Genomic DNA, 12,899 nt, shown 5'->3' with positions numbered 1-12,899 from the left:
AAGCAAAGGCTGAAGTGTGTGTGTGTGTGTGTGTGTGTGTGTGTGTGTGTGTGTGTGTGTGTGTGTGTGTGTGCACACCTGCCAAGCAGATGTCTTGTCAGAGGAGCACAGAGTCCCAGAATCCCACAACTCTCTGGCTCTCAGCCTGCATCCTCTCCACCTCCACCTCCCAACCCTCCCATCACCACTTTGGGAGCTTCCTACTCTTACCGGCCTCCACATCTCCATATCATTTTGCACTCAGGACACGGTAGTCCTCAGTCATTCTATCCTTCTATCCCACTCTGCATTTTAACACAGACACATGCATACCTCCTGCAACTTACATTCATTTGAATTCCTTTGATTTTTAAGAGGGTACTCAACTAGGGTAGGGCGATTCCATCGTCCCGCACCACTGAGCCCTCTACCATTGTAACATCATGATTTAAATCTGTCTAAATTTTAGATCTGTCTCTTATAAGTGCCCCTATTTTATGGAAATGCAATGCTAAATTGGACTGCCCCTTTAATATATTTGGTTACTCTAACATTTTTTTTTACTTGTACAAACGTGCTTGTAAAAAAATAAAACCACATACAATCCTGGAAACAGCACCCAACAGAAAAGTAGTACAAGCAGCCACACACTCACAGCAGGCAGTCTTTAATGCAGCGTCTCCATAATGTATGCAATGATGGAAACGACTGCAGCCTGCCTCCCCCTGCATGGATATTGAGAGGATATAAATAGCCAGGCCTGGATGAGTGTACGCTGGGGCTGGAACCACAGCACACAGAGCTCAAACAATAAGCTGTCACCACCACTACCCTTCCTCCCCTCTGCTTTCTCCAGTCCAGCACCCTCCCAGAGCTCAAGGGGGGGGGGGGGGGTTCTCTCCCTCTCTTCCTTTCTTTCTTCCACTTCCTGCCTCCCTGCTTTTGTAATCTGTCATCAGTGGCAAGCCCGAGCCTGTCACTTGTTACGTCAGAGAGGCAGGCAGGAGGGCTGCCTGTCTACCCACCTGTCTGTCTGTCTGCCTGTCTGTCTGTCTGTAGTGGGAGAAGTTTCTCTGTCACGCTGCTCTATTTTTCATTCAGTTAGATAAAAATAGGGGACGACGGCTGTGGATTAGACACGCACATGACTCTTTTGCTGTAGTGCAAATAGAGGATGTGAACCCCTGTGTACTTTGTTGGTATTCCTGATCACATTTGGGAGTTGGTGACACATTCAGACTTATTCAAGCCATCATGTCTTATTACTGTCTGTTACAGGGAGCATGGCAAATAGTCCCAAACTTGTGCACTGAAGGTTGTAAGTTCAAATCTCAGAGCCAGCTGGTAAATCTGTTTTGGGGAAATATCATTAATCTTGCACTCCTCTCCTCACTCAAAGATTAACCATGAGATGCCCTTGAGCAAGGCATTTATATATAATCCCTCTAGTGCAGCTGCTGGTTGATCCTAGAAGCTGTGGTTGTGTTGGGCAGTTTTATAGTTAAACAAGCACAAATTCGCAATAGCTGCGACCACTTACGCGCATGCATCCACATGTTCATGCATTCACACACCCACACGATCTCACAAACACTTGACCTCCGTGGCAAATGTCAGCCTCCTAGATATGCTATATGGCCATTGAATAATGATTATCAGCTGTCTTTTGGCTAATGGCCAACCCTTTCCACCAAATCTTGTGCAAGTCTGTGAATCCATTTGGAAGTTATGTTCCTTTTTTTGACAGGCCACTCCCATTGTCACGGTCCTTTTTAGCCAATTGGCATGAACATTGACTGTGGGCGCCAAAGGCTGGAGAAATTTTTGTGCACTGACCGATGGAGCGAGCTATAGAGCTGCTGGTTGCTGCTAATAAATGCTTAAAAGCCCGCAAAACAACCTCAACCCAGAAGACTGCATTTGTCCTTCTTTATATTGCTGCTTAGCCAAAGAGGAGAGAACAGGGAAAAGCATTTCTGTAGGAAAACTGCAGGTGAAGATGGCTAGAAATGTTTCATGTGGCAGATGGCAGAGGCAGGCACCCAGTTGTAATGATTGAGTAAGCCACAGTCTCTCTTAACTTCCTTTTTCTCCATGATCTTCTCCTTTATTATTTACCATCCCTTGCAGCCCTCTCCTGTCTCTCTGCTCTACTTAAGATTTGAGTGTCCCTTCCATGCACCTGTTTGTACCAGAATACTTACTCAACTTTAGTTTCCTTCCTGGTATTATCTCTTGATTGATTGTTTGAGTGATATCATACTCAAAGTATCTGAGCTTTTTTAAAGTTTATATTTAGTAATACATTTCTAATCTTTGTTGGTTGAAAGGTTTGATTAGTGATGTGATTTGCGGTAAATTGTTCCTGCTGGCTAAATCACTGGCACAGCATGTGCTCAAGGATTGTTGTCAACATTGATTTTGATTACCACTCCAGCATTTTTTTTCTGAGGGACATATTTTAAAGTTGCATAACTGCTCTTACCTGTTCAGCAGCAAAACTACACCGTCAGATTTGTCCTTTTTTGGTTAATCCAGCATATTGAATACCTGACATATCATGGTACTTCATCATTAATGCAAAAACTTCAGTGATAATATAGCCTTCAATGTTGTAATGTACCCAGAGATAATGGAATAGCAAATTTCTATCGTCTCAACTTATATATCAGCATATCACCCAACCCTGAGTAAATATAGAATTAAGTACCTGATTGAATTTAGTTTAACCTGCTGAATATGTTGATAGACACCACAAAATAAGCACCCTTATCTGAAATGGCTCAAATGTAGTATCAGTTCTCAAATCAGGTTCCTACTTTGTGTAAAATGAGTAGAGACTACCACCACTTGTTCCCTGGGGTTGAGGGTGTACAGTAAGCGGTAGTTGTAGATGGATGTAGGTGAGAGTAGGATGCCTGACTTTCAGTCCACTTTTCACTCCTCCCCAGCTGTAAATCAGGTAATTGTAACAGTGATGCACAGGTGCAATGCGTCCTTTGCTTAAGGCATTTTAGACCTCCAATAAGCAATATTTTTTTAATATGAATATAAACATAATGACTCCCTGTAATGTCAAAATGTACTGCCAGTAATCCCACTGAAAATCAACATCTCAGTCATCAGGCGCTTTCAGCTTGCTGTCTCCAGTCTGTATGTTTTGAGTCTGAATCCCTCTCAGCTATCACTCATGCCTGGTTTACTTTACATGTCCGGCAAGTAATTACAGTGATGCCAAGTAAAGGGTTGTCTGGCACAGAGTTGAACAACTAACAAGCCAGAGACCTAGATATTGTTCTCACGACTTAATGGGCAAAACCAGGTCTAAAGCAAGAGTGAATATGGAATTTGCATTTGACAAGTGCTGAGAGATAGGACTTCAATGAAATAACCATGTCACTCTTTTTCTCAAAAGAGTAGGGGGAAAAAAGTCTTTAATAATGGGTATCTGCTGAAACAGAGTTGGATCTGATACTTATATTTATTGTAATGTTGATTAAATGTGTATCTGACACATTGAAATAACAGCTGTAGACTACTAAATCTGATGCACCTTATTTTTCACGAGTTCCTTGATCCAAATACTGGAAGTCCTGGGTCAAAATTGATTTTATCAGTTCATAAGCTTAAATTATTGACACAATATGAATGAAGATTTAAGTAAGAGAATTTGACTCCTGAATTTGACTTGAGACGGAGGACTCCTCACTCTTGTGGAGTTGTTGGAATTACTGCAGCACTCAGTCGCTCTGATTGGACAGTTGTTTTTATAGAGTGGAGCTTCTTCCCTCACAAATGATCTGTGGCCAAGTACCAACATCAGCTGCAGAGAGCATACAAACCTGACAACAGACTAATTCCAAGAGTAACTTGATGACAGAAAAAAAAATTAATTTTTGGAATGGAACAGCTGGAATGATCTGCCGCCGGTGCTGTTTGTCATTTTAGCAGGTGAAAGTGACGGTAAACAGCGCAGGCTTAAAAAGGTGTTGCACACTCAAAGAGAGAGGAGAGATAACAGATTTGTTAGCATTAAACTTAAAAGTGACCACTTCTCTGTCTGAACTGGTGTGCCCAAATAGTTTTTCACATTCACACACACTAATAATACAACTTTTGACTTGGAAATGCAGCAGAATGCTGATCCAGTGAGCTGGCTGCTGTAAAGTAGAGCAGGGCTGCAAAGCATTGCAGGCTGAGGTGGACAAAACACAGTAGACAGGATTCGATTTTGATTGGCTTTATTTTAGCCGATACCTAAATTATGCCAGGACTATATGTATCTGGGCATCAGAAAGGAAATTTCTTTTAAATTCCTTATTCTGTCTGTTATTTTGATGTTATTTGGAAAGAAGAATATTTGGTTTTGTTTAAACATGTTGGAGAAATGGTGGTTTTGCCTCATCATTGCACTGAACACTATCAGAGTCATGTGATCATTGAAGCATGTGGAGGCCCTGTAGTGACTGCCTGCTGTGGTGGGAGACAGCTCATCCAGATGAAAAGGACATGAGGACACTGAGGCTTATTAAATGTCTGGGGATACGACTTCCATCTCTGGGAACATTATCCGTCTGCATTTGCACTAATGGAAGCCCACTTCCTGGTTCCTCTCACATCGTTGCAGATGCAGGGAGGGAGCTCAACACAAAGAGAGGCTGCCATGTCTGTGTGTGGCCACTTTGATGTGCTCCCCCACTTCTTTAAATCCAGCTACAGCCCTGCTACATTGTGTTCAGTACAGTCCTTAGGGTGGACAAGTCTCTGTCTGGTGGTGTTTTCTTCCCTATGTTTTCTTCAGATCTGCTTCTTCTATTCAACTGTCAGCCTGTTGGTCTTGTAGTGTGCTGTGTTTTAATGAAGACACAGTCTGGTCAGCCACAATCTTTCAAAGGCTTGTCTGTTTTTTTTTTGTGTGTTCCTTATTGTTAGACTTGCACTTAAAATGACCATTTGAATTTCTTTTGATCAGGATATATTTCTTTTATTCACAAATCAGCGTTGTTACTGTAAGTTGAAACTCACAGTTTGGACAGCAGAGTGGTCAAGTAGATGAAGGGTTTATCCTGTAATAAAAAGGATCTGTCAGCCTCAGCTGAATGTCTGTAATGTAAATGTGAAACAGTGACAGTTAAAATGTTAAATTGTGCTGAATATCAAACAGGGGCAGACACTAAAATGTATTACCTCACTTTTGTACACACATCTGTATTTGCATATTTCCCAACCAGGGGTATCGTATTGTTCACTGTGTGCCATGAACACCACCTGATTCGCCTCATATGTGTTCATCATTTGCTGTTGCAAACAGGCCTGCTGTCAAATACTTAACATATGGGGAAATGTGATGCAGCCACGAGTCATTTGTTGTTGACAGTTCCATGCTGTCCACTCTGCAGAGCCTCCAGCACTGGGAGCTTATACTGTATATTTGCATACCCAGTAGGTCACATTTCCATATTTCTCCCGTTTCTTTTGCTTCCAGTACGCTCCACCATAAAAAGTTTGTACTGAGCCTGAGTCAAGGTTCGATAGCCATAGCTGAACTATACTTGTGATGCTGCCTTGGAAATCCTTTTTAAGAGATAAGACATTGTTGTTGGGAGTCTTTCATGGTTAAAAATAGACAGTCTATATATACTACATCAGACATAGTTATACAATACTAGAAATAAATGTATAAATGAATTGTGGTTGTTTGTAGAGGGAAGTGTCCAGGCCTGTTTGCGTCCACCCACCTGCAGTCTGATTGCACAGGAAGGCAATCGGTCACAGACAGGTCTGTACATAAAGATGTTTATCTCTGAGTATGTTAAACTCACTGCAGGTGCAAACAATGGTTCTCACTTTCAAATCAGTCAGCCATAGAAATCCAAAAAAGTTGACCAGACACCTGACCTCAACATGATATGACTTTGGTCAGGTTGAATGCAGCTTTATCCACGTTCACGTGAGCACATGGTTTTATTTACTTCCAGCTCCACCAGTCTCTGCAACCAGTATATGCAACTTTACCTTCCCCTACTTCATGCCCATCCTCTTTGATTGCCAACAAACGTTTGGCAAAACATGAGTATTGATTTGAGTCCTTTGAGGGTAGTATTTCTACCAATGTAGAAAAACTGCGTTCTCAAAGAATGAACACACAGCTGTATTATAACAAATATAAAAACATTCAGTGTTGTGTATAGTGCTCTCCTTGCAGTATACAGGAGCTCTTGTGTGGCATTAGTTGACTAACCAGACTTGGAATTTGATGGGAATGTTGTTTACTGCTTAATGAATGATGAATAATGATGTCCTTTGTTGAGCGTGATAGGAGCTGTTCAATGCTGACTCAGTAAACTGAATTTCCCTCAGGACAATTAATGATATCCGGATTTTAAATGGACATGTATCTGGGCCAAGTTAAATTGACACCCCAAGTAAAAGTAGACTTTTTTTAACCTCTGGTAGATGCTGTGCTCGCAGGACTGTAATCTTTGGATGGCCTTGGGCCTGCTTGGACCAGTCTTCTGTTTACATAACCCGAGGCTTTGCCACAGTAGTTTTAGAAACCGACAACAGCAGTCTCAGTGAAACACCAGCCCTCTCTGGTGATTTCTGTTCAAGCTTTTATTTATCCAGGGAAAGCTGACAAAGCAACAATCAGCTAAACATTCTCACTGTTGCTTACACATGGTAGGCATCCAGTACAAACAGCGTTGTGATTCTTGGGTGGGGTGTCAGCTAATAAGATCTGGATTAGAGTGTAATCTGAGTATCCAAAATTGTAAATTGCAACTTGCTACTAAAGGAAAAATATGGAGATACAAGTCTCTTAACTCCATCAAGAGACAAATCTGCTCCATTGACAGTTAACCGGGAGACTGATTTGTGCAATTGTAAGATGGTGATTTAAGCTTAGTTTCTTGTCATTGCTAACAATTGTGAATTAGGGAAATGTGCTATTACTCTGTCATCATTGTCTGTACTGTCACTGGACCAAGACAGTCTCTCATCCAGTGCCAGAGCAGCTATATGTTGGTGGTGATGGTTTTCCCCCTGATATGTGAGTGTAGGAATGATCTTTTCTTCACTGCTATCTCAACAGAGGTGGTAGAGACCTCCTTGATGGTCTTTTCATAGATGATTTGTCTTCCAACACATTGGAGAAGACTTTAACAAGTCCTGGACGTCTTCAAGCAAAGCCGCAGACTTGCCATAGGATGTCTTTTGATGAAGTCGTGCTTTGTGTTGAACAGAGCAGCATAGCTTCAGGATTCTGGATGTTGGTGAAGTGCAGAAACAAGTTAGAATTGCTTTATTCTCAAAGTATAATGAATATGCAGGAATTTGTCTTAGAGGCACAGTGCAATGAAAACTACTGGGTTGAAACAATCATATAGACATAAAGTAGATAGTAGCGCTGCAAGACCCCACATTCACTTTATCACTTTCATCTGGATTTGAAGATGGTTGTAGCAGTGGATATGCAGCACAAAGACGGTTTAAGTAGAACACAATACTAGTTACAATGAAAATGGCATGTAAGACACAAACAATAGCAATATTACTGTCATAGCAAAGGAAAAGGCAGTGCTGATGTAACAGCAGCGTTTGATGCATCACTTCCCAGTGTGTTGCCATGACACTGTCACCAGCAGCTCCTGTTGCATAAAGGGAGAAAATTAGGAGGAGGGAAGTTAAGAAGGAAGTGATTTCCACTTGTGTTTGGCGCATCTGGTAGCTAGAGTGAACTAGAATGTAAAGTGTGTACTTTGATGTGTGACCTTTTAACATATGAAGAGCCATAAAGTTAGACTATTTGTGAAAAAGTTGTGATTCAAGTGGTGGTGTCAAGAACTCAGCTAGACATAGATCATGGTTAGAATATAAATTATTAGGCCGCGTTTAGACCAGCAATAGCCCTGCATCAAAAAATGCTGGGCTCCTCATTCTGTTCATTTCTTCTGAGGGCTTTCGGCAAAAAAACGCAGCTCAGTCTGGCAAAACAGTTGATTCCAGCTCAACCGTAGCTACTATACACGGCAACAACAGCCAGAAGTGCATTCCAATTGATGCAAGCACACGCACCTGGTAAAATTTGCTAATGGCAAAACTACATGACATTACACTACACTTTAAATGGCATAAATCAGGATCATCGCTGCTATGATATCTTTTATAGCAGAGTTGTAAAATCCTGTTTTAAAGGGATATAAACTGTTGTGCAGCATCTTGCCATCTGATAAGTCTTCCAACCGGATTTCCTGGCCTGTATTTCCTCTTCTGCCTTGCTCTACAGTCTGCTATAGAAAACTTGACTAACTTAAGGAGAGCGATGTGAGCAGTGTGATGCTGAAGCTCTTGAATAGCTTGAAGGCATTCCTCAGCACTAGATAGAGATAAGAATAGCACTCACTTGTCTCTCCTCTATTGGCTAGCTAGTGTGGCTGTGTGTTAGACTTAAAGAAGAGCAGAGGGAAAGAAGCGGGTGCCCTCGGGGTGCAGCAGAGCAGCCTGGCCTTGGATATATTTGGCTCCGTCAGTTTGCATACAGATCTGCAATGGCCTGCAATTAGGCTGTTTCCTGTTTAAACACAGGATATGGCAGTACTGTGAAGCTTGGCCATAGACGCTCTCAGGGAGCATGCTAACCGGTAGCCAGGCCCTCTGAAGGAGATGCATCATTTTCATTGCTCTAAAATTACACAGAGCACTAAGTTACTGTGTAAGTGGGAAAACAAGAGTGAAGAGTGGCTGTATTCAGTCTAATGTGAGGCAGTGACCAGAGTATCCATGGTCACATTGGACTCCAGCTACAGCCCCTCCCTACCTTGTACAAAGCACTGGAAAATATGCGTAAGCAACTTCCTCCTTCTCCCTCCCCATTTCAACTTCCTGTTCTCTGGACTGGTCGGAAGTGAGATGCTTTGAATGGAGGCTACTGTGGGAGGCCTTATTCAGTTACTGTTACACCTTCAAACTGTGGTAGTATTTAGTTTGCTGCCACTGATTTACCACTGTCTTAATAAAAAGAAATTTAAAAACAACTTTTAAAGGCTGCGTGGCCGTTAACACATAAATCAAACCACACAGTTATGGGTTTATATAAGCACACATGTAGACACACACACCCTCAGGCACACACTTTCTTGCATTATTTTACCAATTTTACGTTTCGGCTTGTGGCCTTCATCAGGGTCATCATGAAGGCCTCAAGTCGAAACATGTCAGTGTAACAATAAAGTTGTTCTATATACTACAAGTGTTGCTTTAGTTTTGACTCCTTCAGACTTTCCCCTTCTCCATGCACCTTGGAAGTAGGTGATGTTTTGCCAGAAACCTCTCTCTCTCTCTCTCTCTCTCTCTCTCTCTCTCTCTCTCTCTCTCTCTCTCTCTCTCTCTCTCTCTCTCTCTCTATCACTGTATCAAGGTCACCTTTTTTTAAAAGACAAGTAATTGGCTACAAAATCAAGATGCTCAACAGACTTGGCTAATACCAGAGAGCTGCCTTTCACTCATCAACAGTTTCACAATTTCAGATGTTGCATCCAATCCGTATAGCATTACTATAAAACATACCCATACAAACTACCCTACTGAATTTCTTGTGCTACAAAATGTTTTGTTGATGGAGACCTGTACATTGTTTTTGTTAAACAAAAACTGATAAAGACTTGGTAACCCTGCTATAGCTGAATACTGAAATGGGAAACAAGATGAGGTTGTGACTTGATTTCTGTGGATGGGCAATTGTCCATGTTAGCAGTGTGTACACATGTCAAGATATTAAAATATGGACTGCAATAACCATTGTCAGCAATGATTACTCACATACATACATACATACATCTTGCAGACAAAGACAGAGATCATTAATTATCTGTAATGTAGAGAAGTCACCAAAAGTGTGCCAATTTCAGAGTGTAGCTTGTATTTAGCTTCTAAATCAAAGAGATTGTCGTTGGTTGTATTTCTAATGATTTGCTTCTTTTGTTACAGCTCTGATGGTACTAGCTGAACAGTGACCGCTACCTGCCTGAGGACACCTGCTGCCCAATTCCCTTCATCATGTCTGGGATGCACGTAAGTGAAGCACAAATTGCAAAATTCCCAGTGTACTTGTGCACAGGTTCACAGTTCACACACAACAGTAACCGGAATCTGCTACCGTTGGCTTCTTAGCAGCCACACCAGCAGAAGGAAACAGACATCGTGATTGTGGAAGGGAATGTGACTGCAATACTGTTACAATACTACTGTTCTAAATTGTAAGAATACACATAGTACTAAAACTGCAGGGCTCATAGATAAAACAATATTACTCACTGTTTAAGTCACGGCATCTCCTGACAGAACAACACGGTTGAATTTCAGCGTTATGTAACGAGTTGTCGTCAACTCGAGTAATGTTCACTTCACCTGTCTCTCCTCTGCTCCGCTCTGTGTGTGCTAAGCTGAGGTCGACATCACATGAAGTCACACCCTCAGCTACTGCGTGGATAACACTCCATATTAACAAGGAAGGTAGAAATTAAAAGGTAAATTGTGGAAGTAATTGCAACTGATGATTATTTCCATTACCAATTTATCAGCCAATTTTGTTTTAAATGAATCACTTGGTCTATAAAATAGTGAAACATTTCCATCACAGTTTCACTGTGACATCTTTTAACACCTTGTTTTGTCAAACAAGCAGAAAAGATATGCAGCTTATAATGATATTCAGCAAAAATCTAGCTGCCAATCCTCACATTGAAGAAGCTGGAACCAGCAATTTATTGGTGTTTTTGCTTATTAATCAATGATCAGAATTGTTGGTTATTAATTTTCTCTCACTTGATTAATAGACTAATTGTTTCAGCAGTATGTGTCAGGCACGTAGCACTTTTTCAAGATTAGTTAAGCAGAAAAAAACAATCACCACAGGTACTGAGAGGATATGAAGAAAAGATGCACTTTGAATATATATTTTTAGCGACCAATATTCAAGATATACTGTTATATAATTTACATAACTTTGACTATTTGACTGAATAAAGGTTAACTAACATGCACACACGTACACAAATGTGAGCATGCATGTGCACGCCAGGGAATGTGTGCAAGACACCGAGGTGTTGAAATGAACCCACATCTGTAGTAATGTATTAGCGCACATAGCTGGTGCGCACATATCCATCAAAGTGTCTGGCTCAGCTTTAGGGGTTTCACATTACCTGGCTGTCTCAGTGGTTTAACTAATGCTTCTCAAGTGCTAGCTTCAGAGTAGGATTACTTTCTCCCCTGCATCCTCTGCCGTCACATGTCCTTAGGTTGTTTGTAGCTCTCACACCACAGAGCTTCACTATAGTCAGGTGACATTTTTAAAAACAAATTTAAAAAGAATCGCAAATAAAATGAGAATGTAATGTTTTCCTGCATATGAGTTAGGTTGTGATACATGCATTGAATTTATTTTTCGTATGCTTTTTTACTGAAGTTTTCATGTTTTTGACAGTGAATCTAAGTTGCAACTAATAATTCAGTTTGTAATGCCACAATCAATAACCATGTCAGATTACTCAACATATGTGAGCCTCGAGACCCTGACAGAAAACTGTGGTTTATAGCACCATATATGCATATGGATTCAGTGTGATTGTGGCTTCATATTGATTGGGTTTCTGGAACTATGAGGTCACAAAGTGTTCTTGACCCAGAATATTTTGAAGTGTGACCTGTTTGTAATCTTACCAACCTGCGACCAAAAGGGCAAAGATTTGTGTTTATGTGAAGTGTTGAGCGTCAGCATCCAGCCATCCATTGAGCAAGCAAACGCAGTAAACCACCGAACTGACCGGTAGGTCGCTCGTGAGGTGAACTAGAGTTGGAATGTGAAGCAATAATGACATAATGTATATAGTTGACGTATTGATATATTTGACTATGCTGGGGGAAGATGTTTACGTGAATATGCCATTTTAAAATGTTTAGCCATCAGATCCCAACAAAACTGAATAATTAGTGGCACACACAGGGAAAACCTATGTTGGCTCTAAAATCTGTGAAGGCAGCTTCAGGTTACATGTAGCCCGTGTTTTTCTTATAACTAAAGATCCTCAAGGAAATGTCCCCACCAATACATTCTATCTAGCCAAACCAATTTGTCCAATGTGGAGAAGCAAGGTTTTTCTATATCTACATAACCCTCCGCCGCAGTCGTCACCAGTGGTCCAAGCACATTATGCAGCATTGACTGAGACTGCATCAGACACAATCAGTGGTACCGTTTGTTGTCAGGAATAAAGCCGCTTGTACAAGGACCTTACTCACTCATTCACACCTGCTGCTTTGTACTCTGGCTTTCTCATTTCATCTCATTCGCTCTATTGTGGTATGTTTTTGATCACACCACTGTACTGATCTAACGGTGCAAACTGAATACACGAAGCATCCTTACTCTTGCTGTCATTTACATTTGTGTCTGACAATGAAAACAAAATATTAATTATTCTGACACACTATACTACCACTATAACATGCCTCCAGCCATATTAAAATATATATCATTTATTTTACCAATTAATAAATTGTGGTGGCATATGTGTGAAAATCACAAAAGGTCCATGTGAATATCTGTTTAGACATCTGCTTTGTGTTTGAATGCCTGTTGTTATAAGAGTCAAATTTGTGTTATTTACGACTTTATTTGTTGTAGTTTTATTGAGTTTTTTTTTGTAGCTAACTGTACTGGATGAACCCATCACAAGAGGCGATAAATCATGTCCTTGGAATACGGAAGAAAAGCACACAAACATGGGAAGAACATAGAAAGACTCCACAAAGAAAGATTTCAAACCCAGAACTGTCCTGCTGTGAGACTGTGGTGTTAATGACTGAGCCACAATGTCATAACATTGTGAAATAGATCTAACTGTCCACTTAATTATGTC

General features: G+C 40.9%; 1 protein-coding gene across 1 annotated transcript in view; it reads left to right on the top strand.

Annotated features, from left to right (window-relative positions):
- LOC139290388 (tyrosine-protein kinase CSK) overlaps positions 1-12,899 on the top strand; it is a 37,569-nt gene that overhangs the window by 12,421 nt on the left and 12,249 nt on the right. Inside the window, exon 2 of the mRNA XM_070912196.1 lies at positions 9,967-10,050. Within this exon, the coding sequence (XP_070768297.1) occupies positions 10,036-10,050 (15 nt within the window). The 5' untranslated portion in view covers positions 9,967-10,035. The remainder of the gene's footprint in view (positions 1-9,966; positions 10,051-12,899) is intronic.

Source organism: Enoplosus armatus, chromosome 1 (assembly GCF_043641665.1).
Source record: "Enoplosus armatus isolate fEnoArm2 chromosome 1, fEnoArm2.hap1, whole genome shotgun sequence".
NCBI classification, from domain to species: domain Eukaryota; kingdom Metazoa; phylum Chordata; class Actinopteri; order Centrarchiformes; family Enoplosidae; genus Enoplosus; species Enoplosus armatus.
Note: the sequence above shows the minus strand (reverse complement) of the source record. Positions and strands in the feature narration are given on the sequence as shown.